Raw genomic sequence first — 26,622 nt, forward strand, 5'->3', positions numbered from 1 at the left:
CTGAGACACTGACGAGAGACACCCTACCTGGGTCCATCTCTTCACATCCCGAGTCTTTATTAGGGCCTGCTTAGACTGCAGGGCCATCATGGACTAGTTACTTTAAGTTCCGTGTAGTGAGTCAAGTCTGGACCATGCGTCACACATTGCCAAGGACCGGGGGGAGGGAGGGGAACCCTAATCATTCCTCAGAAACCCAAAGGATAGGAAGGAATTTCTTCCATAAAGAAGGTCACTGTGATCCTGACGTCCCTAATCCACAAAGCAGTGTTTATAAACACATGAATCTTACCATTATGAAGCCTTCAAAAACTGATGGCGTGCTTAGAGCTGGTGCTGGGGGTGGAGGCAGGAAGAACGAGAGTTTGAGGCCAGCCCAGGCTACACAAGACTCTGTCTGGACAAAATGAAACCAAAAATGATGGATTAATGTTATCTTAATGATGCAAGCCTGCATTTCCAGCATATCGGAAGCTTAGGCAGGAGGGGTCACTTACAAGTCTGAGGCCAGCCTGGTCTACATAGAAAAACTTTGGCTCTAACACATACATACACACACACACACACACACACACACACACACACACAGAGAGAGAGAGAGAGAGAGAGAGAGAGAGAGAGAGAGAGAGAGCCAGGCATGTTGGTGCACACCTTTATCTCAGTTCTCAGGAGGCAGAGGGAGGTTGATCTCTGTGAGCTCAAGGCCAGCAGTCTACATAGGGAGTCTCAAGACAGCCAGGCTACATAAAAAGACCCTGTCTCAAAACAATAACATTTCTAAAGTGAAAAAAGGTTTAATGAGGTAACTGCATGGGTAAAAGCCATTGCCATGAAAATTTAATGACCTGGGTTTGGTTCCTGGGACCCACAGTGGAAGGAGAACCAACTCCTGAAGGCCGTCCTTTGCCCTTCACACGTGCGCATGGCTTGTACAAACCCTCACTCTCACACCACACATCATAGCAACAAAACAACTCACCTGGACAACGAGTAGGCCAAAACCATAAAGAACCATATTGTGTTTTATAGAATACCAAAAGTGTGTGTGTGTGGGGGGTAGTTCTATGTCTCTAGTTCACTCTGTACAATTTTAGGGAAATCCTGCAAAGCATAGCTGTTATCACATCAGTATTTGTCCGGAAAAAAATAAATAGCAAGGGTTTAGAGTGGTTGTAGGCTAGTGATAGAGCGAATGCTTAGCATGTACAAAGCCCAGGTTTTCATTACCAGTGCTCCAAAACCAGAAAAATCAGATAAAATAACAAAACAAAAATGACCTCAGCTGTCTCTTCATGTCCAAAATGAAGTATAAACTGGTATCCGATGACCTTTAAGTAGCCCTGTAACTCCACATTTAGCACCCTCAAGGTGGCTTTGATTTCTTCTGTCACCTTCTCCACCTGTGGGCCCTTAGTGTGTTGTCTCCCTAGCTTGGCTCTAGGCAGTGCAACAGCGGCTCCCTGTTGCTGTTGCCATGGTGAAAGTCATGTCTTCCTCTCCTAGATGGTCAGAGTGAGTTGTGGGCCAGGTCACAGGCTTTTAAAGGGGTTTGGGGTGTTTTATTTGGCTGCTAGGAAGGAATTGGGTTTGAGAAATAAAAGCAATTGAACAGGTAGGGGGCCAATGTCGGGCCCAAGGTAGAGGAAAGAGTGCTGAGGAGTATGGACTCCCTCCACAGACCGACCAAGGCCGGGACACCTGACCCTTTTTTTCACAAATGGCGAAAAGTCTGTTGAGGGCTGGCTGCAAAAACTGGGTCTTTCTCCCACTGGTTTCTTGTTGGAGTGCACAAATCAGCTTCAGGCCTTGTTTCCTTTGTTTCTTCCTACCTTGTCTGTCCCCAGCCTTCAACATGGCCTCTACACTGCCCTCCCCTGGGTCCTGGGGTCTGGATCCATGGATTTGAGCTCCTCAGTCTGATTGTAGGCTTCTCAAAGTCGAGGACTCCCTGAGAGGTTTGTCCCTCTGGCCCCTTCCCTGGGCTCTGCTCACAGTTCAGACGATAGGGAAATGACACCTGGTTAGGGTGTTGGGATCAGGGTGTCCCCACCTGACTTATCTGTGAGAGCTTCAGCTCAGTCACAGCTGCAGCCGGCAGAGCGTCTTTCCCTACCTTACTCAACAGTGCTGCTGGGAACACTATGGGGGCCTCTCAGGTCCCCTCCCTGAGAATCTGCGTGGTCTCAGTAGGTAGAGCCTACTCTCTGAAGGATGAAGCTCACACTTCTAAGAGCATAACCACAGGAGAGCCGAGCTTCCAACCCAAGAAGCCAGAGAGAGAGAAAAGGAAAGGGGCCCACGTGAAGAGATGGCCGGGTAAGGCCAGGCACTGGCAGAGTCTTTAACAGGGAGAAGTAGAGACAACTCTTCCCTACTCTTGCCCTCCAAGAGACAGGAGCTTTGAGTTAATGGAACGGCCCAGTAAGGACAAAACTTAGAGATCCTGGACACAGATGAAGAGACAAACTCCAGGACAGGGCTCAGAGGACCTCTGAGGTCCCCAGCGCCAGATACCAATACCACATGTGGTAAGACAGCCAAGGTAGATATTGCATGTGGATACACAGATACACAGAGAGAGAGACACACACACAGTTACACAGACACACACACACAGACACATACCACCTAGAAAGAGAACCAGAGAATGGACAGGAGACAAAGAATAAGGGAGAAGGCTGGGCTGGGAGATGGGGCTAGGGAGGTCAGAGAAAGTAAGGAGGTCTGGACCCAGCGGGCTGAGATCCTTCTGTAAAGGAGCAGGGTAAGGGAAGAAAGGGCCAGGCCCTATGACCCCAGGTCCTGACAAAGCTTATGGCCCTCTGCAGGCCAAGATGGATGGGACTGGATGCTGGGGGGCTTTTGTGGTGGAGAAGAAAGGAAGCTGTTCTAAGGACGTCCAAAAACAGTGGGGGGGCAGGGGTGACCCCCAATCCTTTTCTTCCCTAAAGGAACATCAGTGTTAGTGAGAATTGGGGAATGGGCTGAGTCCAACCAGGTGTTTTTCAAGGCTGGGCCATCTGTCCCACTTGAACAGGACAGGGGACAGGGCACAGAGAGTGTAACCACAGAGAAAATGGTTGGCTTATAGGCAAATAAGGCCAAAGAGGCAGAGAAAGGTCCCTGCAGAGGCTACCAAAAACGTCTCAGGGACCAGCAAAGGTACCCTGTCCAGGTCTTTCCCCTCTCCTTCCGGCCCGGCACTGCCCTCCTGACCTGGCTTCCTCTTGCCTTTTCCCTGTTGGCTCTGCTAGTCGAGAAACCAGTTCTGTTCCTGCCTGGATAAAGATCTTAGCAGGTTCTTTCCAAGGCCACTGCAGAAACCTGTCAGGTCAACAGCACCTGTGACAGCACCTACACTTGTGAGAAAGCTACCACACCTCCACCCAGGCCCTGTCCCTCCTACTTCAGCTAGCCACAGCCCCTTAGCCCTAGTGCCCTGCTTCAGGATAAACCCTGTTCTCTAACTCCATGCCCCAGAAGTACCTCCAGGTGTGCCCACCTGGCCTCTTCCTGGAACCCAGCTGCTCTTGAGAGCAGGTGCACACACGGCAGAGGCACCGAGCCACCTCTTGGCTTTTTCCTGGGTGCCAGGTTCAGCTTCCTTTCCTCACCAGCCCCCCAGGCTCCCCATAGCTGCTGCAGTAACTGTTTCCCTTAGCAGGCAGGGAGCCCCTTGCACAGTCATTAGCCCAAAGGGTTGACCTCACTTAACCCCAGCCTCCCTGGGTTCTTTGGGAGCTATCATTCATTTTCTGTGACACCCCAGCCTCTTTCTTGTCCTTTGGAACTGCAGTCTCCACATTCCTTAGAGAAAAGACTGAGAGGTCAACTCTATTTTTCTTCTTCTTCATCAAAAAATCTCGGACTTTTGTCAGTTACTCTGAAACCCAAGGCCCCTCCCTCCTTGTTCCTCTACTAACCAATTGTAGGGTTAGCATCCTGCCTCTAGCTTCCCTAAGGGATCTGGCCATATTGAGTGTTGGGGGAGGGCAGTGGTAGAGCAGCAGAAGAGGTCTGTTCTGGAAGTGTGTCCGGGGGTGTAGGTGTTGAGCAGTGACTAGCCTGGTTCCATCTCCACCCTTTGAGGTAACCCAGTGTGTCAGGCCAGGCTGAGACTCCAGCCGGTGACTCAGACCCCAGCAACTCACAGCAAAGCTGTCTCAGGCTGATCCCTCACCCCCTCACCCCCACACCCCCCACCCACAACCTTATCCCTGCCAGTGGGATTATAGAACCAGAGAACAGAGTCCTGGAAGAAAGGGATCTCTGGATTGTATCTCTCCTTAGTGTGAGAGAAAAGGGAATGGAAAGACACAGTCAATGTGTGGGGTTACTTGGATGTCAGAGAAACCCTGGGTCACATCTCATGGATGATATATGACATGATACAGGACATCTCTGCTTGGTCCCAGAAATGGCAGTAGATATCCCTTCATCTTTACCTCCATCAAGGGAAGGACTTTGGGGGGAGGGTGGGAAGGCATGTCGGTCAATCCTAGCTCCTTCCCACACTCAGCCTGGAGCAGGCAGCCCTGGCTGTGGATGCCACACGTGGCTAAGCCTTCAAGCTCCAAGTGGGAATCACCAGTTGAAGATTCAGGGGGAATTTGAAGCTATTCCTGACCTACTGAAATAGCAAAGCCAACTTTTTCTGGTCCTGCCTGAGAAAGGAGAAGTAGGCAGAGTGGTAATCTCCTGACTCGGTTTCCCCCACTTCTATCCAAGTAATGGTGGTAAGGACATTCACAGACGTTACCACAGAGTGGTTCAACAGCACCACTCCCTGTGGTGCTGTTGAAGGAGGGCTTTGCTCTGCTCTGCCCGGCTTCCAGTGACAAGCTTGCCTGACTCCCATTCTGTTCCTTCTTCACAGCGGGGAATAAAAGCTAAATCTTTCAGTGATACCTTCCCTTAAATATCTTTCCGATCGGCAAGAACTGTGGAAACAGACGTCAGTCCTAGCTTCCCCATCTTGGGGCAAGAACAAGTTCCACCGCCCAGCAGATGCCTAGGATTTCCTACAGTCTTATAAACTTTGAAGTCTTCCCTAAAGGTTAACTTCAGCTAAAGGTTCAGCTCTTCAGCGAGGTGAAACCCGGAGGACAAGGAAGAAAGGCGTGTGGACAGGCAGAAATTTTCTCCATAACTTTCCCTTTTCTCTCTGTCTTCTCTTTCTCAACCCTACTCTTTACTTAATCCCCCATTCAATTCACAGCTCCTGGCAGGGAGCCAGCATTGTTCCTGCCGACTCTGGTCTTCCCTCCTCCTTCCCACCCCACCGAGGGGACCCAGAGCAGCCCCTGCGGGTCAGGGCACAGTCTTCACAGCTGGCTCCGCCCGGGCCTGGAAAGTTGAGAGTTTGGGTTTCTCAGGCCCCCACTTATTCCAAATGCCATCGGCTCCGGAGGTAACTCCTAGAAAGCCCCCTCCCCGCAGCTGCTCTGCACTGGGTGCCTCCTCTCATAGCTGCTTGAGCCGGCCCGTAAGCCGGTGCTTGGGGTGGGCGGAGCCCGGGCTGGAAGCCCAGAGCCCTCCGCTCACTCCTCCCCACTACTCCAACGCCCCCAACCCCCCCCAAACCCCGCTTCTTTCTGCAGCTCCCACTCTAGCTGGGGTCTAAAGCCCGCTCTGACGATTGCCCAGGGCGGAACCAGGACAGAGAACTGAGGAGTATCTCCAGTCTCCTGGTGAGGTCGCTGTGTGTTCCCTAAGCCGATCCCCAAACAGGCTTCTCCCTCCCTCTGGCGGTAGCTCTCTGAAGCACAATTGAGTTTTGTTTTTGTTTGTAATTTAATATAAAAAGAAATAGATTTTATTGTGAGATTATCACACACACACACACGCACACCGCACCGCGTTCCTCCTCTTCCTCTCCCTCTTGCTGGTCCTCTTCCTTAACTTCCTTAGCTTGGGAGATGCCACCACCGAGTTAGCTAGAGCACACCTCCAGGTTGTGCCTGGGAGGGGGCTCATCCAAGAGACTGGGGGCTAGATGTAGCCCTGGATGTCCTGGAACTCATAGAGATCCTGTCTCAAATTACACACAAACAAAACCCCAACAACAAACAAACAAAATCAGTAAGAGAAGGGCTGTATCGATGGTTCACTGGTTAAGAACAGTTGCTGCTCTTCCAGTGGGCTGGAGTTCCATCATCCAAAACAACTCACAGCCATCTGTAACTCCTCTTCCAGGGGATGGAATGCCTTCTTTTGGCCTCTTCAGACACTAGGTATGCATACAATTCACAGACATACATGCAGGCAAAACACTCATACATAAAAAAACCACACACACACACACAGGGGAAGGAGCTAGGCTGATGTACTTGAGTGGCAGCTGCAGCCATGGTACCCACTCAGGGAGGGTGGTGCACAGTGCTCTGATGGCTTCCTTCTCTTTCCCATTCTGTCTCATCTAGCCCCCAGCCTCTGGGATGAGCCCACTCCCAGACACACTTGAAGATGTGCTTTAGTTAACTCTGTGGCATCTCTCAAGCTAAGGAAGTCAAGGAAGAGGGCCAGCAAGAGGAAGACAAAGAGGAGGAAGGGAAGCAGTGTGTGTGTGTGCGCGCGCGCGTGCGTGTGTGTGTGTGTGTGTGTGTGTGTTTATAAGCTTGAGTGTGTATGTGTGTAGATGAAGACAAATAAGAACAACCTATAATGGTATATATGTGTCAGAATCTCACAATAAAACCTATTCTTTTGTGTATTAGAAAATTAAAAAAGATCAACTTGTTGGAGCAATTCTATTCCCCACACCCCTTATGGCAGCTGGCTTACCAACTCTGCAATTCCAACTCCAGGGGGTCTAACGTCCTCTTCTGACATCTAGGAAGACAGAAGGTGTCAGATCCTCTAGAACTAGACTTATAGCTACTTGTGAGCTGCCTGTAGATGTTAAGAATTGAATCGCACCCATGGGAAGAACAACATTACTAACCAACCAAACCCCCCAGAACTTCCAGGGACTAAAACACCAACCACTGAGCACACATGGAGAGACCCATGGCTCCAGTTGCATATGTAGCAGAGGACAGCAGTGTCTGGCATCAATGGGAGAAGAGGCCTTTGGCCCAGTGAAGGCACATTTTCACAGTTTAAGGCACTGAGGTGGAGAGGGAGGTTGGGAGAGGGAGCACCTTCATGGAAGCAAGTAGAGGGGGAAGGGGAATGGGAGTGGGGAAAAGGGGATAACATTTGAAATGTAAATACAGAGAATATCAAATTTAAAATTTTAATTAACAACAACAAAAGAATTGAATCCCAGCCTCAACAAGAGCAGTAAGTGCTCTTAACAGTCAGCCACCTCTTCAGGACCCCGGCCCATTTTCAGGTGAAGCGGTGGAGCATTGGGGAGGGGCTAAAACTCAGGCCCAGTTCAGACCCCTCTGCCCACTGCCCGCAATAACGCTCTGCTGTTTCGCCTTCCCCTGTCCCATGAAGTCATTCTTGGCACATTTCAGAACCTTCTGGACACTGTGGGATATAGAAAAGTCCTGGATAGTCCTTTAGCATATCCAAGCCTTAGAGCTAGAAATGTGAAGAACAGACAAGCTAGCAATGCAAACACCAGTAGGACTAATCTCCAGTCCTACTCAGACGCCCTTTCATACTTGTAATCCCAGCATGAGAGAGGCTGAGGCAGGAGGATGGTGAGTTAGAGGTTAGTTTGTCTCAAAAATAAAAAACAAACAAACAAACAAAGCTCTTCTTTATTTGTTAGCCGAGGCAGGCAGAGTGATGCTGGGTTCCTTGTCCCTGCAGAGGAATGGCGCCACCTACCTGGCATTGGGGTTAGCCTTCCTTGGCTGCAGCACTCCTGGGGGGGAGGCCCTTGCTCCGTAACCTTCTCTGAGAAGATGCCTTCCCCTATTCCCTGGAGTCCTCCAGGCCTACCCAAAAAATTCTTCTGTAGGAGATGTGCCCACTGTCTTTGGAGGGTGGCATCCTCCTCTGAACAGGAGTGGAAAGCCACAGCTGGCCCTGCTTTGACCCAGCAGTCACCCTGGCTCCAGGACCACCACGGTGGCCCCTTGATGCTTCAGCTTCCCTCATGTGCCTGGTGGGGTAAAGCCCCTCAAGCAGGCCTAGAAACCTCTTGAGGATATTTGCCCTGGTGAGATGTCTGTTGCTGTGGAACACACCACAACCAAAAGCAACTTGAAAAGAAAAGGGTTTTATTTCATCTCATAACTCCCAGGTCACACTCCATCACCGAGAAAAGTCAAGGCAGAAATTCAAGACAGGAATGGAAGCAGAAGCCATGAAGGAGCGCTATTTACTGGCTTGCTCCCCATGGGTAACTCACCTTGCTTTTTTTTTTTTTTTAAATATAACCATGGCCCACCTGCTTGGAGGTGGCACTGCCCTCTGGAAGGGACACATTGATCATTAATCAAGAAAAAGTGGGCTGAGCATGGTGATGCAAACTTTCCGTTTGTTTAGTTTTGTTTTTCGAGACGAAGGTTTCTCTGTGCAGCCCTGGCTGTCCTAGAACTTTCTCTGTAGACCAGGCTGTCCTAAAATTCACAGAGATTCACTTGTCCCTGCCTCCAGAGTGCTGCTATTAAAGGTGTGAGCCTGTAGCAGGGTACACTTTTAATCTCAGCTCTCAGGAGGTAGAGGCAGGTGGATCCTGGTCTAGAGTGAGTTCCATTAGCTAAGGCCATATGGGAGGATGCTGTCTCAAACACAGAAAGAAACTGTCCCACAGACCTGCCTCCAGGTCCATCGAACAGAGGCAACTCTTCAGTCGACGTTCCCTGTTCCTATAAGACCCTTAGCTTGTGTCAATTTAACAACAACAATAACAACAAACAAACACCCATTTTCAACCTAATCAGGAGAGTTGTATAGTACTTGGGGACCATGCTGTTCAGGTTTGGCTTTTAGCCACAGTCCTGAGACACACTTGAGTCAGGGACATTACACCTTATTCCAAGTTCCCACCCTGCCATGTTCATCTGAGATGAAGCCAACCCATCCAGACCCTTGCTCACAGTGTTCACAGCAGTACTCAGTGTGGAGGGAGTGTCTCCATCCCTTACGTGGGCATCTCATATAATTTATACTCATCCATTTTAGAGAGCCACTTCCCTGTGTAAGGTTAGTGCAGGCTCATGGTCTCCTACGCCCCCAGCTCCTCCCTAGAGCTGCTCACCGTTACCCTTCTCTGTACTGTGGCCTTCCCTTTCGATGCTGACTTTTAAAAATTAAAGCGGTAATTTTTTTTTACATTTGTCTTTATTAAATACCACCTGGGAGTACAGAGATGGCTCAGTGAGTACAGGGGCCTGTGGCTAAACCTGACAACCCGAATTAAGGCCTGGAACCCACATGGTGGGAGGAGTGCCCATCCTGCAAATTGTCCTCCGACCTCCACATGCATACTGTAACACATGCGCACACCTGCACACAAACCCACAAAGTAAATCTAAATATAATAAAAAGTTAAATTACCATGAACCGCTGTTTATTGACTGGTCTCCCTAGCGACCTGGGTTGGCTCTGAACTCACTGTCATGATGAATGCAGGTTGACCTTGAACTCTTTTTTTTCCAGTTAATTGGTGTGTGTGTGTGTGTGTGTGTGTGTGTGTGTGTGTGTGTTTTAAATGTGTATGTTTTTTTTTTCCACTGTGGATGTCTGCACATGCAGAGGAAGCCAGACAAGGACACTGGATCCTTTGGAGTTTCTGCCACTTGTGAGCTGCCATGTGGTCAATGGGAATTGACTTCAGGTTCCTGAAAGAGCAGCCAGTGTGCTCTAACATCTGAACAGTTTCTCCATGCACCCCCAAAAGGATATAGAGTCAAGAATGTGGGATTTGGGCTGGAGAGATGGCTCAGTGGTTAAGAGCACTGACTGCTCTTCCAGAGGTCCTGAGTTCAAATCCCAGCAACCACATGGTGGCTCACAACCATCTGTAATGAGATATTATGCCCTCTTCTGGTGTGTCTGAAGACAGCTACAGTGTAGTTATTTTGAGACCTGGTTTCTCTAAAGAGTCCTGGCTGCTCTGGAACTATGTGGGTCAGGCTGGTCTCAAACTCAGAGAACTGCCTGCCTCTACCTCCTAAGTGCTGGGATTAACAGCATGGGCCACTGTGGTGGTTTGAATAAGCTTAGCCCAGGGAGCAGCACTATTAGGAAGTGTGGCCTTGTTGGAGAAGTGTGTCACTGTATGAGTGGGCTTTAAGACCTTCCTTCTAGATCCCTAGAAGACAGTCTGCTCCTGGCTTCCTTTGGATGAAGATGTAGATCTTTCAGCTCCTCCTGTGCCATAGCTGCCTAGGCACTGCCATCTTCTCTGCCTTGATAATGGACTGAACCTCTGAACCTGTAAGCCAGTCCTTATTAAACGTTGTCCTTTGTAAGAGTTGCCTTGGTCATGATGTCTCTTCACCAAGACAGCTACCATGCCTGTGGGATTTTATTGTGGTTTTGGTTTATTTATTTATTTTTGGTTTTTTTAAAAAAAGATTTATTTATTTTATTTGAGTACACTGTAACTGTCTTCAGACACACCAGAAGAGGGCATCAGATCCTATTACAGATGATTGTGAGTCATCATGTAGTTGCTGGGAATTGAACTCAGAGTCTCTGAAAGAGCAGTGTTCTTAACTGCTGAGCCATATCTTCTCCAGCTATGTTTGACCTTTTGTACTTCTGACTGAACCCTTTGTGCACTGGGATTACAGATGCAATGCCAGGCCTAGCTCATTTCTTTCCTATTCTGTCAAGATCTCTCTCTCTCTCTCTCTCTCTCTCTCTCTCTCTCTCTCTCTCTCTCCCCCTCTCCCTCTCTCTCTCTCTCATTCTCTCTCTCCCTCTCCCTCTCTCTCTCTCTCCCTCTCTCTCTCTCTCTCTCTCCCTCCCTCCCTCCCTCCTCCCCTCTTTCCATGAACATAGATCTGATAAACACAGTTTTTACTTGATTCTGGCTAAAATAAAAGCATTTAGCATGGTCGAGTGCTTGCCTAGTATGCACGAATCACTAGGCTTAGGCCCCATCACTACTAAATAAAACACCATACCCTGCCCCTTTCAATAGTCATGGACAAGGGCAGGCCACTTTCTGGGTTGCCCAGAAAGGCCTTGACTTCCTTAGAGATCTTTGTCATTGTTTTTCTGTCTTGCTGTCTCTGTCTTTTGCTGCCTTTCTCCGTCCCTGTTTTTATGCCCCTGTCTCCCTGTCTTACTGTTCTTGGTTCTGTCTGTAGCTCTGTCTCTCTCTATCTCCATTCTTTGCTGTTGTCTCTCTGATTCTGTCTCTTGCTCTCAATGGGTGCTGATCTGTCTTGCACTAACCCAGTGTAGTGCCATGTTGCCATATACTGTGGTCTTAGGGAACAGCAACAACAACAAAAACGCTGCAGCTGAAAGTCTCACAGATTCCTCGAAGCTCAAAGAGTACTTCTAGCATTCATGGTACCCTGGGTCCACCCACAGCACACCAATGCTGTATCCAATGAAGCCCCCAAAGGCTGAGAGGGGGGCCCCTGTAGGCACAAATTTTCTGCAACTTACTTTGAATAAGGGTTCAATCTCTCCTCTAGCCCACCACCCAGCAGAGGTAATGGAAGAGAAAAGTTATTAAGATATGGGGGAAGTGGACCTGTTCAGCAATAGTTCTTTTGGGGTGAGCTCGGTCTTCTTTGGTATAGTCCTATAGCAAACACCAAATATGTTTCAGCAGCTGCAGATCAGTCCTGTAGGCAGGAAGACACCAGGCACAAACCAGCAGCTCCAGTCCAGTCCTTTCGGCAAGCAGACACCAGGTAGTTCAATCCTGAAGAAACCAACGGGTTCACCAACTAGCCTACAGTGAGGCTGTGAAGGCAGCATGCTGCCACAGAAACCTCAAGCAGTACTTGAGGGAGCTTCTTGCAATGCCGGTGTTACTACAAGTTGAGCTCAACAACGCTATTTTAAGGAGAATCAATACATGCACATCTTTAGTGAAGAACATCGAGATGAACCAAACCAAAGCAAAGCTCAGGGCTCATCTCCCACTGTCTGTGGGGTCATCTTTCTACTTCCTCAAGAGTCCTTTCATGTGTCTGCTATATCCAAACGTCCTTTCGCCTGGGTCTGCTTCAGGAAAAAGTCTTTCATGTGTTTTAGTGCGACATCCTTTCACTTATGTGCCCCAGCAAAATGTCATTTGACATAACTTATTTAAGGCTATTTATTGAGCTAGAAGGGGCAAATTCAGAGCCACAGTTCTGTGTAAGGCACGGTGCCATAAGGGCCACGTGCGAGTACTCACTGTCTCTTTAGAACATGGTTGGTTTAGGAGGTGCTTGCTGACAAGAACCAGATAGGGATGCCTCCTCGGGGGCTCTGCCAAAGTCATGCAGCTGAGCATGCTTACAGCTAACCATCAGACTGAGCACGGGACTCTAGTGAGGGTGCTGGGATGTGGGGAAATGAAGGAGCTGAAGGGGGTTGCGGCCTCATGGGAAGAACAACTTTGTCAACCAACCAAATCCTCCACAGCTCCCATGGACTAGGACACCAACCATTGAACACACATTGAGAGGCCCATGGCCCCAGGTGCATATGTAGCGGAGAATAGCAGTGTCTGGCATCAATGTGAGAAGAGGCCTTTAGTCCAGTGAGGGCACGGTTTCCCAATGTAGGGGAATGCCAAGGCACTGAGGTGGAGAGGGTGATTGGGAGCTAGTGCACCTCTGTGAAGACAAGAAGAGGGGGAGGGAGGATGGGATCGGAGTGGGCAAAGGGGTAACATTTCAAATGCAAATATGGAGAGTATCTAATAAAAAAACTTTTTTTTAAAAAAGAACATGGTTGGTGCTCAAAGATCTCTGTTGAGAAGGGCAGAGAAAGGCCTCTTATCCTTTCCACTGGAGACCTCAGTGCCTGAGGATAATCTACACGATCCACAGAACTAGGTATGTAACAGGCACACAATCATAAATCATAAAGACATTTATGTTAGAGCAAATCTTTGATAAACAGATTGTTTTTCCATTTTGAAAAGATGAAAGAGGATTTCTTCCTGCTAAGGGGAAGAATTGCTTGTTTATCCTCAAGTAGAGTTGAATCTTGGCTGAACATTTGGTACTTCAGGACCATGGAGCTGAAAACATCTTCAATATTTTCAGAGCTGGTACATACTTTGATTTAAAACACAGTTTATAATTATTTTTATGCGTGTATGGCTGTGCATGGGCATGCACACTTGTGTGTGGATACACACAGAGGTCATGATGTCCCTGGAGCTGATATGGGTGTTGGGAACTGTACTTGGGTCCTCTGGAAGAGCAGTAAGTGCTTTTGACTACTGAGCATCTCTCCAGCCCACATAGCCTGATTCTGTAACTATCAATGCTGGGAATTCCAGTCCGTATGAATGATTCTGCCCATAACAGAAGTACGTTTAGAATCGTTTCAGAAATTGTTGGAAATTTTGTCCTAATCCTAAGTCAAAATTCAGTGAAGGATTTTTATTCTATTTTATTTTTATTTTGAGACAAGATCTTACTATCTAATCCTGGCTGGCCCAGAACTCATTTGTTATGAAGAGGCTGGCCTCAAACTCAGAGTCTGGCATTATTCTGTTTCTTGAGTGCTGGGATTAAACTGGCTCCACTGAATGAGGTTTGACAAAACTCAAGTCATTGAAGTTTTAAAAAGTCATCGAATATTTAAAAGAATTTAGACTTATTGTTGTTGTTGTTGTTATTATTATTATTTTATTGTGTGTGTGTGCAGGTGCAGCATGCCACCGTATGCCATGTGGAAATCAGTTCTCTCCTCACTATGTAGGTCCCGAGCATGGCACCAGGCAAGCCAATATGGCACTGGAGCAGTAGCTGAGCGTTCACATCTCAATCCACAAGCACAGGGCAGAGAGAGGAGCTACTTCCATCTTTCTCAAAGCCTGCCCCCAGTGACACACCCCCACCAACAAGACCATTCCTCCTAATCCTTCTTAAACAGGTCCTCCAACTGGGGACCAAGCATCCAAACCTTGGAGCCTAAGGATCCCTTGTAATCAGTCCACAGTGTTCTTTCCTCTCCAGACTTCGTAATTAGCCACCAGGGGGCTCCTCTGAGAGCCGCGTATCTTCCTGAGTAAATGACAAGTACGAAGGACAAAGGAGAAAAACTTTCTTGAGCCTATGACATCCCTTGCCATTCTACTTTTCCTGATGTGGGTGAGGGGAGGACGTCCCTCTGCGGGCATGAACTGGGCATTGTGCATGTTAACATCAACTAGGCTGGCTGGGCAGGGGTGTTGGCACAGGCCTTTAATCCCCCAGCACTGGGGAGGCTAAGGCATATCAAGAATTCGAGACCAGCCTGATCTACATAGGGATGCCAACCATCTAAAGAAAAGGGGTGGTGGCCGTGGTTACTGCCCAGGTTGGCCTCGGTCCTACTTCAGCCTCCGGAGCACTGAGAGGTTTCTCCAGTAGCAGTGGGTTCTTCTTGCTTCAGGCAGTGTCTCTCCGCAAAGTTGCCTTCCTTGTGGGTAAGTAATTACTGTTTCACACAAAACACCGCACTGTCGGTTTTCCCAACTGTTCACGAGGTTTCCAAAACCAAGGCATTTTATAAATGAGAAGCCTAGTCTCAGAGAATTTGATTAAGAATGTGTAGAGAAAGGAGGTCTGTGGGTCCAGTTCTGTGCATCTTAGAGGGTTCTGGGGTGTCTGGCTGTATGTCAAGCCTCTCTCAGAAAATAACCCGCACCGGACGGGATCCCCCCCCCCCACCAGAGTGGGGGCTGCACTTTGGCTCTCCTCTTCTGCACCCAGATGAAGCAAGGACCCGGGCTGTATGTTGCACTGAACTCTAAAGGGTTAAGGCCAGGGGGCCGCCCCTTTTCCGCCCGGCCGGCGGGAGTGTGAATATCCTCGCTCTAGCTCTCTGCTGGAGTCCTCCGCTTCCGCTGGGTCACGGTCGCAGCTACTCCTTTTCTCCCCCTTAAAAGCTCGAAGGGCCACTCCCTTCTCTAGTGTTTCACGTCCGCTCGCTCTCGAGGGGCCAGAGCAGCGACATGGAGGGTTGCGTCGGGGAAGAATCTTTTCAGATGTGGGAGCTCAATCGACGCCTGGAGGCCTACCTGACCCGGGTCAAGACGCTAGAGGAGCAGAACCAGCTGCTCAGCGCCGAGCTTGGGGGACTCCGGGCACAGTCCGGGGACACCTCCTGGCGAGCCCGAGCCGACGACGAGCTGGCAGCCCTGCGGGTCCTCGTCGATCAGCGCTGGCGAGAGAAGCACGAGGCTGAGGTGCAGCGCGACAACCTTGCCGAAGAGCTGGAGAGCGTGGCGGGCCGGTGCCAGCAGGTGCGGCTCGCCCGGGAGCGGACCATCGAGGAGGCCGCCTGCAGCCGGCGCACGCTCGAGGCGGAGAAGAATGCGCGGGGCTGGCTGAGCACCCAGGCGGCCGATCTGGAGCGGGAGTTAGAGGCTCTGCGAGCCGCGCACGAGGAGGAGCGCGCACACCTGAACGCCCAGGCCGCCTGTGCGCCGCGCCGGTCCCCAGCACCTCCCCACGGATCCCCGGTCCGGGCCCCCGAAGTCGAGGAGCTGGCCAGGCGACTAGGCGAAGTGTGGCGCGGGGCGGTGCGTGACTACCAGGAGCGCGTTGCTCACATGGAAAGCTCACTGGGCCAGGCCCGCGAGCGGCTAGGTCAAGCCGTGCGGGGTGTTCGGGAGTGTCGCTTAGAGCTGCAGCAGCTGCAGGCTGATCGCGACAGCCTCCAGGAGCACAGAGAGGCGCTGGAACAGAGATTGGAAGGCCGCTGGCAGGACCGGCTGCAGGCTACTGAAAAGTTCCAGGTGAGGAGGGTCACCGACCCACTCCCCTTCCCCCGGTAAGACCAAGCCCTAGGGAGTACTTAGGATGGCAAGAGACCTTCAAGAAGGGGGTGGGGGCAAAGGGCAAACTGTATTCAGGAGTCCCTGCCCAGAGCAAGCACAGGCCTAGACTTTCCTGTCTAGGCAGGCAGCAGGCAGGATGGGTGGATGGATGGATGGATGGATGGATGGATGGATGGATGGATGGATGGATGGATGGATGGATGGATGGATGGAATTCTGAGACCTTCTAGCACAGGCCGCTTGAAAGGCCTGTAGGCCAATACCCACTGTAGCAGCTCCTCCCTCTTTGAATGGCAATTTCCCTGCTCCCTTCCCTTTGCTGTTGTCAATCAGAAGGTGCCCAGCACATGCTTCCTCAGCACCAGAAGGTCCCTAGCAACCATAGTGAAGGGAGGCGGGGTGAGCCACCACTGACCACCAGCCCCTCTCTGTGTCAAAGCTTCTCAGCTCCCGGGAGCACATTCCAAAGGCCTGGGGCACTCTCCCCTTTTACTGCACAGATGTGACCAACAGCTGAGAAAACAGCCTCTTGCCTGGCCCAGACAGACGTCCCGACATGGCCACCTGCCCACTCTTCTTGGGAAGAAAGATTCCAGAACACGTGGGAGTGGAGGAACCCAGCTTGCTATGAGGAGCTGGGGGCAGTAATAGCTCAACTGCTTTCCTTCCAAGCCCTCCCAAGCCGACTCTTGATACGCTGCTTTTTTCCTTCTGTTTCCACTTTACCTCCTCTTCCCTTCTCCTTTCCTTTGCCCCATCTCCTCCCGTGGGAGCTAGATTCTCAATATCATGTGTTACCATTTACTCAGCATCCTTAAGAGAAGCCTGGTCTAGGAGAGACTTGGAGTGTCCGCTGTACTTGTCTGGGGGATCCAGCACAGCACTCCAGACAGCAAGGACATAGGTAGAGGAGCAGGAGTCTGCTCTACAAAGTAAGGAGTGTCAGGGCCCAGAGGGGAGCTCCCTTCCATTCACTCTTCCGGCTTGCTTTGCAGCTGGCTGTGGAAGCCCTGGAGCAGGAGAAGCAGGGTCTACAGAGTCAGATCGCCCAGATCCTGGAAGGTGGGCAGCAGCTGGCACACCTCAAGATGTCCCTTAGCCTGGAGGTGGCTACATACAGGTACACAATGCTGACTCTGCTACACTGAGGGGCCCAGAAACTTGGCTCTGTACTTTCGGTGACTCTTAGCTGTCGCTTTGTAAAACTATTCTATTTATGTGTATTTGTGTATATATCACATGTGTACGGGTTTCTTTAAAAGCCCAGAAGAAGGCGTTGGGTCTCCTGCAACTGGAGTTATAGGTTTTGAGAAGCTCCACATTGGTGCTGTGAACCAAACCCCTGTTCTCTGCAAGAGCAGCAAGCATTCTTAACCACTGAACCATCTGTCCAGCCCTCAGATTCACTTAAAACATTTTATTACATTCATTTATGTGATGTATGTGTCTGTGGTGGAGGCTTATGAGTCCCAGAGATCAAACAGGTTGCCTGGCTTGGCAGTTTGGTAGGCACAACCCACTTGCTCCCAGGTTCAGGACCAGAAGAGATGGAAATGCTTAAAGAGACAGCTCAGTCTTCAGGGAGGAGACCAGAGGGTACAAGCACCTGCACTTGAGTTCTGTAAAAGGCAGGCAATCTCCAGTGTCTATGCCGACATCCTGGGGACACTGGGGGCAGTTTCAGAAGAGAGGCTTTGTAGGTTTGCCTGATCACACTAACCTGCCTCCTGCCCTGGGCCTCAACTGTGTCTGGGGTAAGAGCTAGGCTCCTAGCTTTCAAGCCTTAGTGTCACTAGCCCTGCCCAGTTCCCTGCTCCTTTCTTGGCTGCCTCAGGAAGGCTGAGAGGAGCTACGGTATGTGCATAGCCTCTGTCTGTGTTTCTTGTGGAAAAAGGCCCCTGCTGGAGTCACACTGTTGAGGGTGGAGGATATCACTCCAGAGTATGGGGTCAGGACAGGATGTCCCCTTTCTCCAGAATCCACTGGCAAAGAGGCAAGACCAGAGACAGGTCTAGGAGAGGAACAGTAGGGAGGGCCCAGAGAAGGAAAGCTAGTGGTGTCTAGGAAGGACTGAATGCACAAGGCAGGATGCTGCGTGAGGACAGAGGAAAGGCTACTTTGAGAACCAGATGTGCTCTGAGGCCATGAATGGAAACAAGAGACTAGTTCCAAATCCCCTGTGAACTGATTCCCTTCATCTCCTCCAATCAGCTCCACAGGCCGTCAAGGCAGGGGCATGAACCTAAAGACCTCTCTGCCCTAAAGGGTTTGTGAGCCTTAGATGAGGGCCTTAGCCCCAGTCAGTCCTCTGAGAGAAAGGGTCCAGGCAGCTCTGAGGAATGTAACCACTGATGTTTGAGGTCTGAAAAGGATTTGGAGAAGAGGAGCTGAATTCATTTGCTTTTGTCTGTCACCAGCTCTGGGGGCCCGAGGAGAGAGCCATCCCATGGGAACAGTCTGAGAATTCCCACTTCCCCTGAGGAGCACCCCCCTTCTCAAGCCCTCCAGATGGTAGTGTGGACAAAAGGCAATAATTAGCATGAGAATCAGCCTCCTTCTCAGAGGATGAGGTCATCGGCCTTGGCCTTGGGTGGGGAGGCGGAGACTGATCTGAGGAGTCTGATCTAAGTGTTAGCAATTCACTTGGCCCTGCGTCTGACTGTGGGAATCGGCATGTGGGGTCTCCCTGTGTCTCAAATATGGGTTGACTAAGTATGTATCTGCGGGTATATGACTGTGTGGCTTTTATATGACAATGGTCACAGTAAAGAGTGATCCTGCAGTGGCAGGACATGCAACCTCAGCTGGGGCTGACCCCATTTACTCCCCTCTCCACCAGGACTCTGCTGGAGGCTGAGAACTCTCGGTTGCAGACACCTGGACGAAGTTCCCAGGCTTCTCTTGGCTTTCCGGGTAAGAGGCGGAGCCAACTGCTCCTGGAAGCTCTCCTTGGAAGATCTTCCCTAAACTGTCTTCACTCCCTGGTCCCAACCGCACTGATATTCTCAGTCTAGCCAGTGGGGGTCAGACAAAATGGCTGATCTGAGGGCTGCTCTGGGCTGAGGTCAGGAGGTACTTACACTATTTCTTACTCTGCTTTTCCAGACCCCAAGCTGAAGCTGCGTTTCCTTGGGATACCAGAGGACCAGCACCTGGGATCTGTGTTCCCTGTCCTCAGCCCAACATCCTTCCCTTCCCTCTTACCTAATACCCTTGAGACTCCTGCGACAACCTTTCTGAAGACCCAGGAATTCCTTCAGGCCAGAACCCCCACCTTAGCCAGCACTCCTATCCCACCTATGTCTGAGGCTCCCTGTCCAACAAGTGCAGAGAGCAGAGCCCAAGATGTCCCTCTTTCCCTGCTCCAGACACAGGGTGGGAAGCAACAGGCTCCAGAGCCTCTTTGGGCTGAGCCCACAGTGCCTAGTTCTACTGATAGTCTCTCAGAACTAGAGGAGCCTGGAGGCAAGGAGCGGGGTCAATTCCCTGAAAACTCAACCTCCTTAGCCCCATCCCTCAACCCTATTTTAGAGGCTAAAGGTGGAGACTCCAGTGAGCCTAGAGTTTCTAACATATTCCAGGAAGATGAAGGGCAGATCTGGGAAGTCGTAGAGAAAGAAGCAGCTGTAGAGGTAAAAGTAGAGAACAGCTTAGCACAGGAAACACAAGAAAGTGTTCTGGACATGGAAGAAATCCAGGATTCCCAGGGACTTTTGCAAAAGGAAACCCTGGAGGCTCTAGGAGTTAATCCACTGATGTCTTTGAAAATCCAGAGCTGTGAGACACCAGGGAAAGAGAATTGCAATTCTATTGAAGAGAATCTGGGAACACTAAAAAGCCCAGAAAAAGAAGTACAAACACCACTGAAATCTTTAGAAGAAAAGAATGTAGAGACAGAGAAGGCTCTAGAAAACGGGGTTCCTGGTCTAGCTAAGCCTTTAGGAAAAGAAGACATAAGAATGGAGGATCGAGAATTAATGTCTCCTGAAGGTACACTAGAGACATTTTCATTTATAGGGAAGGAAAATCAAGAAGTAGTGAGGTCTTCAGAAGAGGGGAACTTAGAATCATTGACAGCTTTTAAAGAGGAGAGCCCGCACCCACTGGAATGTCTAGAAGCAGAGGACCAGACGCTTGAGAGACTGGTAGAGAAACAGGATCAAAGCTTCCCAAAGTCTTCAGAAGAAGAGGACCAGGAGGCATTTAGACCTCTGCAGAGAGAGAATCAGGAGCCACTAAGGTATGAAGAAGCAGAGGACCAGATGCTTGAGAAACTGATAGAAAAAGAGAGTCAGGAGCCCCTGAAGTCTCCAGAAGAAGAGGACCAGAGTATTGGGTATCCTCAAGAAAGAGAGAATCAGGAGCCACTAAGGTATGAAGAAGCAGAGGACCAGATGCTTGAGAGACTGATAGAGAGTCAGGAGCCCCTGAAATCTCCAGAAGAAGAGGACCAGAGTATTGGGTATCCTCTAGAAAGAGAGAATCAGGAGCCTCTAAGGTATGAAGAAGCAGAGGACCAGGTGCTTGAGAGACTGATAGAAAAAGAGAATCAGGAGCCCCTGAAGTCTCCAGAAGAAGAGGACCAGAGTATTGGGTATCCTCAAGAAAGAGAGAATCAGGAGCCTCTAAGGTATGAAGAAGCAGAGGACCAGGTGCTTGAGAGACTGATAGAAAAAGAGAGTCAGGAGCCCCTGAAGTCTCCAGAAGAAAAGGACCAGGAAGCATTTAGACCTCTGGAGAAAGAAAATCAGGAGCCACTAAGGTATGAAGAAGCAGAGGACCAGGTGCTTGAGAAACTGATAGAAAAAGAGAATCAGGAGCCCCTGAAATCTCCAGAAGAAGAGGACCAGAATATTGGGTATCCACTAGAAAGAGAGAATCAGGAATCTCTGATGTCTCTTGAAGAAAACCAGGAGACCATTGTACCACTAGAAAGCAGGAATGAGAGGTCATTGAGATCTCTAGAAGTAGAAGAGGAGGAGCAGACAGTTGTGAAACCTCTAGAAAAAATGAGCCAGGACTCTAGATCTCTAGAAAAAGAGAATGTGCAGCCACTGAGGTATCTGGAAGAAGATGACTGCACGATTAAAAGCCTGCTAGAAGACAAGACTCATGAATTCCTGGGGTCTCTTGAAGATAGAAATGGGGAAAGCATTATACCACCAGAAAGTGAGACACAGGGTTCATTGAGGCCTCCAGAAGAGGAGGACCAGGGGATTGTGAATCATCTAGAAAAAGAAAGCCAGGAGTTTCTGAGGTCTCCAGAGCAGGTGATGGAGAGATCTTTAGAACAAGAGAACCTGAGTTATGTAGAAAAAGAGGACCAGATGATTGAGAGCCAGCTAGAGAAAGAGAGTCAGGACTCAGGGAAGTCTCTTGAAGATGAGTGCCAGGAGAACTTTGGACCTCTGGCAAAAGAGAATCCAGAATCCCTGAGATCTCTAGCAGGTCAGGACCAAGAAGAACAGAAACTTGAACAAGAGACCCAACAGACACTGAGGGCTGTAGGGGATGAGCAGACGGCAGTGAGTCCACCAGAAGAGTTAGACCCAGAGTTATTGAAGCCTCTTGGAAATGATCAGGAAATAGTTAGATCTCTTGAAAAGGAGAACCAAGAGTCACTAGTGTCACTGAAAGAAAACGGTATGGAGACAGTGAAGTCTTCAGAAACAGAGAACATAGAAGCACTGGAGACCGCAGAAGAGGACCTGGAAAGAAGGATGTCTATAGATGCTCAAGAGCCATCATGGTCTACCAAAGAGACAATAGAACCTCTAGAAGATGAGATCCAAGAATCATTGGGGACTGTGGATGAGAACCAAGAGACATTGACACCCCTTGAAAGGGAGAGTCAAGAACTGAGATCTCCAGGCAAGTGGAACCTAGAGACTGTGGAATCACCAGGAGGAGTAGAGGACAGTCAGCAATGCCTGGAAGTGGGAGAGGTCCTGGAGAGGGAACAGCACGGAGAATCACTGAGGTCTCTGGGGGAGGTAGAGCAGGAGCTGTCTAGGTCTGGAAATCAGCAGAGGTGGGAGGATGTGGAGGGCAGCTCAGTGGGTCAGGAAGCACCTCTGGGGACCACAGGAGTGGAAACTGAGGATAAGACAGAGCTGCCTCTGAAGGGGCAAGGTGGGAAGGAAGAAGCTGCAGAGGAGGGAGAGCCGCTGCAGGATGTTGTGGGGGAGGCCTGGAGTCTGGGGAGCTCAGAGCCCAAGGAGCAGAGGGTCCCTGCTGAGGATGTCAGCAACATGGAGGGACAACCAGAGCAGATGGGGACCTTAGAGGTCCCAGTTGTTCAGGAAATGCCAAAGGTGACGGAGCAAGATGAGGACAGAGCTCAAGCAGGTGAACAAGACTCCGTAGAGGTGACCCTTGGGATAGAGGCTGCCAGGGCTGGGCTGGAACTCGAGCAGGAAGTGGTAGGGATAGAGGACCCAAGGCATTTTGCCAGGGAGGAGGCCATTCACCCATCCCCGGGGGAGGAAAGTGTGAAGGCAAAGATAGCTCAGGGCTTGGAAGGGCCTGGAAAGGAACCAAAAGAGGCAGGCGCTCTGGACTCAGGGGTTCTTGAATTGCCTAAGACTAGCAGTGAGGCTCTGGAATGCAAGGGCTACGAAGAGTCTGAGTCCACGGAGGACTGGAGAGAAGAGGCCTCACTGGAGACCTCAGACCACGAGGGCAGTGATGCCCCTGAGCCCAGGCCCCCAGAGACAGAGGAAGATGAGGGTGCACAGGCAGAACAGACAGCCCATGGTTCCAAGCTCATGGAACCCTGTTCACCCATCCCAATCCCGACAGATGCCCATGAGCTGCAGCCACAGGCCGAGGGGATCCAGGAGCCCGGGTGGCAGCCAGAAGCTGGGTCTGAAGCACTGGGAAAGGTAGAAGATGAGCCGGAGTTTGGTCTTGGGGACATCTCCGAGGGCCTCCAGGATTGGGAGGAGGGCAGAGAAGAAAGTGAGGCTGATGAGCTAGGGGAAACTCTCCCTGACTCGACTCCCTTGGGCCTCTACCTGAGGTCCCCTTCCTCCCCAAAGTGGGATCTATCTGGAGAACAGAGGCTTTCCCCTCAAGGGGAGGCTAAGAAGGAAGGCTGGGGTCCTGCTGTCCTGGCTGCCCAGGGTCTCAGTGATCCACCAGAGGAGGAGGAGCAAGGCCATGGCTCTGACTTATCATCTGAGGAGTTTGAGGACCTAGGGACTGAGGCCTCTCTTTCAGGGGTTCCCAAGGAGGTGGCAGATCATCTGGGCCATGTGCCCCCAGTACTGCAACCTGCATGCTGGGATCACGGTGAGGAATCTGATGGGTTTGCTGATGAGGAAGAGAGTGGAGAGGAGGGAGAAGAAGAAGATGCTGATGAGGAAGGAGCAGAGTCAGAGGCTCAGTGGTGGGGGTCAGGGCCCTCTGGTGAAGGAGGCTTCAAGGTCCAGGATATCACCCAAAGAGGGGACCTGAAACAGGAATCTGTGGGTGTCAGTAGCCTCTGGGATGATGGTTTGAGAGGTGCTGCAGCTAATGTGCCTGTAACTGCCCTAGAAACGGTTTCTCAGGACAGTGCTGAGCCTTCTGGGTCAGAGGAGTCTGAGTCTGCTTCCTTCGAGGGGGAGGAAGGTCAAGTGACTGACCGTTTAGATGCTCACCAAGAGGTGACTAGCATGGCCCCAGGGGCAGGAGATACCTTAGATATTCATGGCCAGGGCTCCAACTTGGAGTCAGAACAAGTGAATGGGAGGATGGAGAATGGAGTAGAGCAGGCTGGGGGGCAGGTGGTTCTAGATGGGGACGAGGATCAGGAACTCCCTTTACAGGAACAGGAGGTGGGAGCTCTAAAGGCTCCTTTGGTAGGGTCTCCTTTGCATCTAGGCCCAAACCAGCCCTTGAAGTTCACTCTGAGTGGAGTAGATGGAGATTCCTGGTCCTCAGGGGAAGACTAGAAAATGCTGCCCCTCTAGCACTGAGGACTTGCTGGTGGGGATGTCCCTCCCTGCTCTGGGCCAGCACTATTAGCTCTGATAACTTGACCTGTGGTACCTGCCCTGGGGAGGTGTGCCTGTCTGATTGAGGGAGGTGAGATTCTGCTTGGATCATCCTGAAGGCGCAGGTCAGCTAAGCCCTATAGTTCTACGCCCTCTTTCTTCTGTGGCTCACCTGCTGCAAGAGGCCTGGGCCCAGAGCTTTCCCATGAGGCTGTTCTGGCCAGAGATTGCTAGGCCTGCCTGTCAACAGTAATGCCACTTGCACAAGATCTGGTCTGGTGTATGCCCAGAGGAGCTGAGGGACATCATTTATGACTCAGCCTTCATCTCATCTCAGCCTGCTGAGATCTTGTTCTGCTCTTCCTCCCTTGAATAAAGCTGTAACCCTACCTACAAAGTCTGGCTGCTTTCTTCTGGCCCTCAGGGGACTCTTCTGGTTGAGAAGCAATGGAGTGGAGGGGCTGGGAGAGGAAGCAGGAGCTTGGTTGGGAGGGGCTGCCTCTAGGGGAGGCCAGGTTGCCATCTCTCCCGCAGCACTGATTACAGGGCCCTCTGAATGTCCTCCTAACTAGCCCCTCTGTGTCTCCAGCATAATTAGCCCCCTGGTTCCCAAATCCAAACAGTTGTCTAGTCTGTGATGAGTGACCAGGCTTGGAGTAGGGGGAGGGAAGAGAGAGGCCTAGCCTGCTCTGGTCTAGCTGCGCAGCCTCAGTTCAACAGTTTCTCTGAACTTCAACCTCAGCTACACATGAGAGGAAGCTGGATTGTCCTATGCTTTGAGTGGCTGCCTGGGGCAGGGAGAACAGGGGAGGGTCCAGAGGAAGCCTCTGCTTTTGGCAACGGAAGCCTCCCATATCACTGAAGCAGGAGAGAGGGAAGAAAGGGCAGCCGGGTCAGGAGAACTAAGAGCTGCCCCAGGCGCAGGTGTGGCATGCTATGCGATGCTGGGAGTGACTTAGAAAACGGTCCCGACAGCAAGCTCTCCCAGCATCTATGCAGAGTAGGGAGGTTCCAGAGGTTCCTGGAATTAGGTACCCACAGACCTCAAAGTTGGGGTACCCAAAGCAAAAGTACCTCTTAGGTAAACTTTGCTGAGAGGAAGACCAATGTCCAGATGCTCATTTAGATACCCTGAAGGGGAAGGGGCTGGGTGCCCCACACAAGGCCATCACAAGCGCCAAGCAGGCCCCTTTCCTTAGGATTAAGAGTTCCCAAGGAGGGTAGACAAGAGCTGTCCTAGCCAGCTGGCACCGTGGGCTCCTCTGTGCACACCCTTCCTTCATATTCATATTCTGGTTCCGGGGTCCATTTCGTCCACACCCTTACCCTGGGGGACCAGGATCCTGATTCTCCTACTCCACCTTCCTGGCAGCCCAGGCCTCCTCTCTCTCCTTCCTGTACACTAATAACAAGGTCCCCCTGTCTCACCCGCCAGTTGACAGGCAGACATGTTGGCATCAGGCAGGAGAAGCCTGCCCCTCTAATGGGACAAGACATCCTGTACTTTCTTTCCAGGCCCTTGGGTACCACTGCTTGGGTGGACACCAGGATAGAGCTAAGCCAACTAGCCCTGCCCTGTACCAGATCCCCATCCTGTCTCTTCACAAGCCTGTGGTCCTCTACTGTCCCAGCTGGCCACAGATGCTAGTAACCCAATGACACAAGCGTTGGATGTAAGTTAGACAGAAGTGAGGACTTCCCTAAGAGGATATACAGCAGGAGGTGTGGTATGCGTGGAAATGGCCCTGTGTCCAAGCAGGAAGAGAAGCAAGATCTGGACAGTGTCAGGGACACCTCTGGTTGTGATCCTCACTGTGGTTGTTATTCTACTGACTGTCGATACAGCGCAGGCTCTGGGAACACTGACAACTTACAACCTAGCTCTTTGTCTAGGAGTTCCTGAGCAAAGGCTTGAGATGGTCTCTGGAGACAATGCATGCTGGGTAGGCGTGCAGAGCCGGGTAGGCTGCTGTGAATGACCAGTGTTGAAGTGGGGGATGTTTCGTGTGTGTGTGTGTGTGTGTGTGTGTGTGTGTGTGTGTGTGTGTGTGTGTGTGTGGTGTGTGGTGTGTGTGTGTGTGTGTGTGTGTGTGTGTAAACCTAGAACAAATGAGATCTAGGGCAGTGGAAGGCAGGCAGGGTGGTGGGAAGGGAGGAAGAAGCAGAGAGGGCCTTGGGGAGATTGCAGGAAGCCCTGACAGAGGGGCAAAGTCCTCACCAAGAAGCCAGGAAGCATGGATTCTTCCTGAGAGAAATAAGCTTCTGAAAGGTGTATGCACAGGTGTCACTTCCGGGAGTTCCTTTTCCTAAAAAGGGCTGAGAAGGAACCAGTGGGAACCTGTCAGGCCAAAGATCAGGAAGGGACAGTAAGGAGGAGGATGTGTGAGAGGTGTGTGGGAGACTGGGCACAGTACAGCAGATGTCCCAGGGCTGCATGCAAGCAACTGGATGTGCGGTGCCCTTTTCTAAGACAGGGAGTCAAGCAGAGAACGGTGACAGCAGAGTATGCCTGTGACTCAGGGGACAGCAGGACAAGAGCTGGAATCTCAGCAGAGCAGCACAGAGTGAAGAGAGGCCCAAAGAGACCCTGGGAACCCCAAAAGGCTGACCAAGTGGCCCAAGGGGGCAAAACCAGGCCAGGCCTCTCAGAAGGGTACAGCATTCTAGTGCTTGAGGGAAGCAAGGGCCAGCTGGTGCCGGGAAGACCCCTGAGTACAGTGTGAATGAGTGACAACAGTCCATGCTTCTGAGGGTGGGGACCCCTAGGAGTGGGGTGGGGGC

The 26,622-nt window shown here is 50.9% G+C and overlaps 1 protein-coding gene across 1 annotated transcript; it reads left to right on the forward strand.

The window, feature by feature from the left end:
* Nucleotides 1–15,025: 15,025 nt before the first annotated feature.
* Nucleotides 15,026–24,202, forward strand: NES (nestin). The gene is made up of 4 exons (XM_080915567.1): nt 15,026–15,820; nt 16,858–16,982; nt 18,702–18,775; nt 18,968–24,202. Exons 1-4 carry the CDS (start codon nt 15,035–15,037, stop codon nt 23,797–23,799), a joined length of 5,817 nt encoding a protein of 1,938 aa, XP_080771693.1. The 5' UTR covers nt 15,026–15,034; the 3' UTR covers nt 23,800–24,202.
* Nucleotides 24,203–26,622: the final 2,420 nt, after the last annotated feature.

The sequence above is a fragment of the Micromys minutus genome (genome assembly GCF_963924665.1).
Source record: "Micromys minutus genome assembly, chromosome: 4".
Taxonomy (NCBI): domain Eukaryota; kingdom Metazoa; phylum Chordata; class Mammalia; order Rodentia; family Muridae; genus Micromys; species Micromys minutus.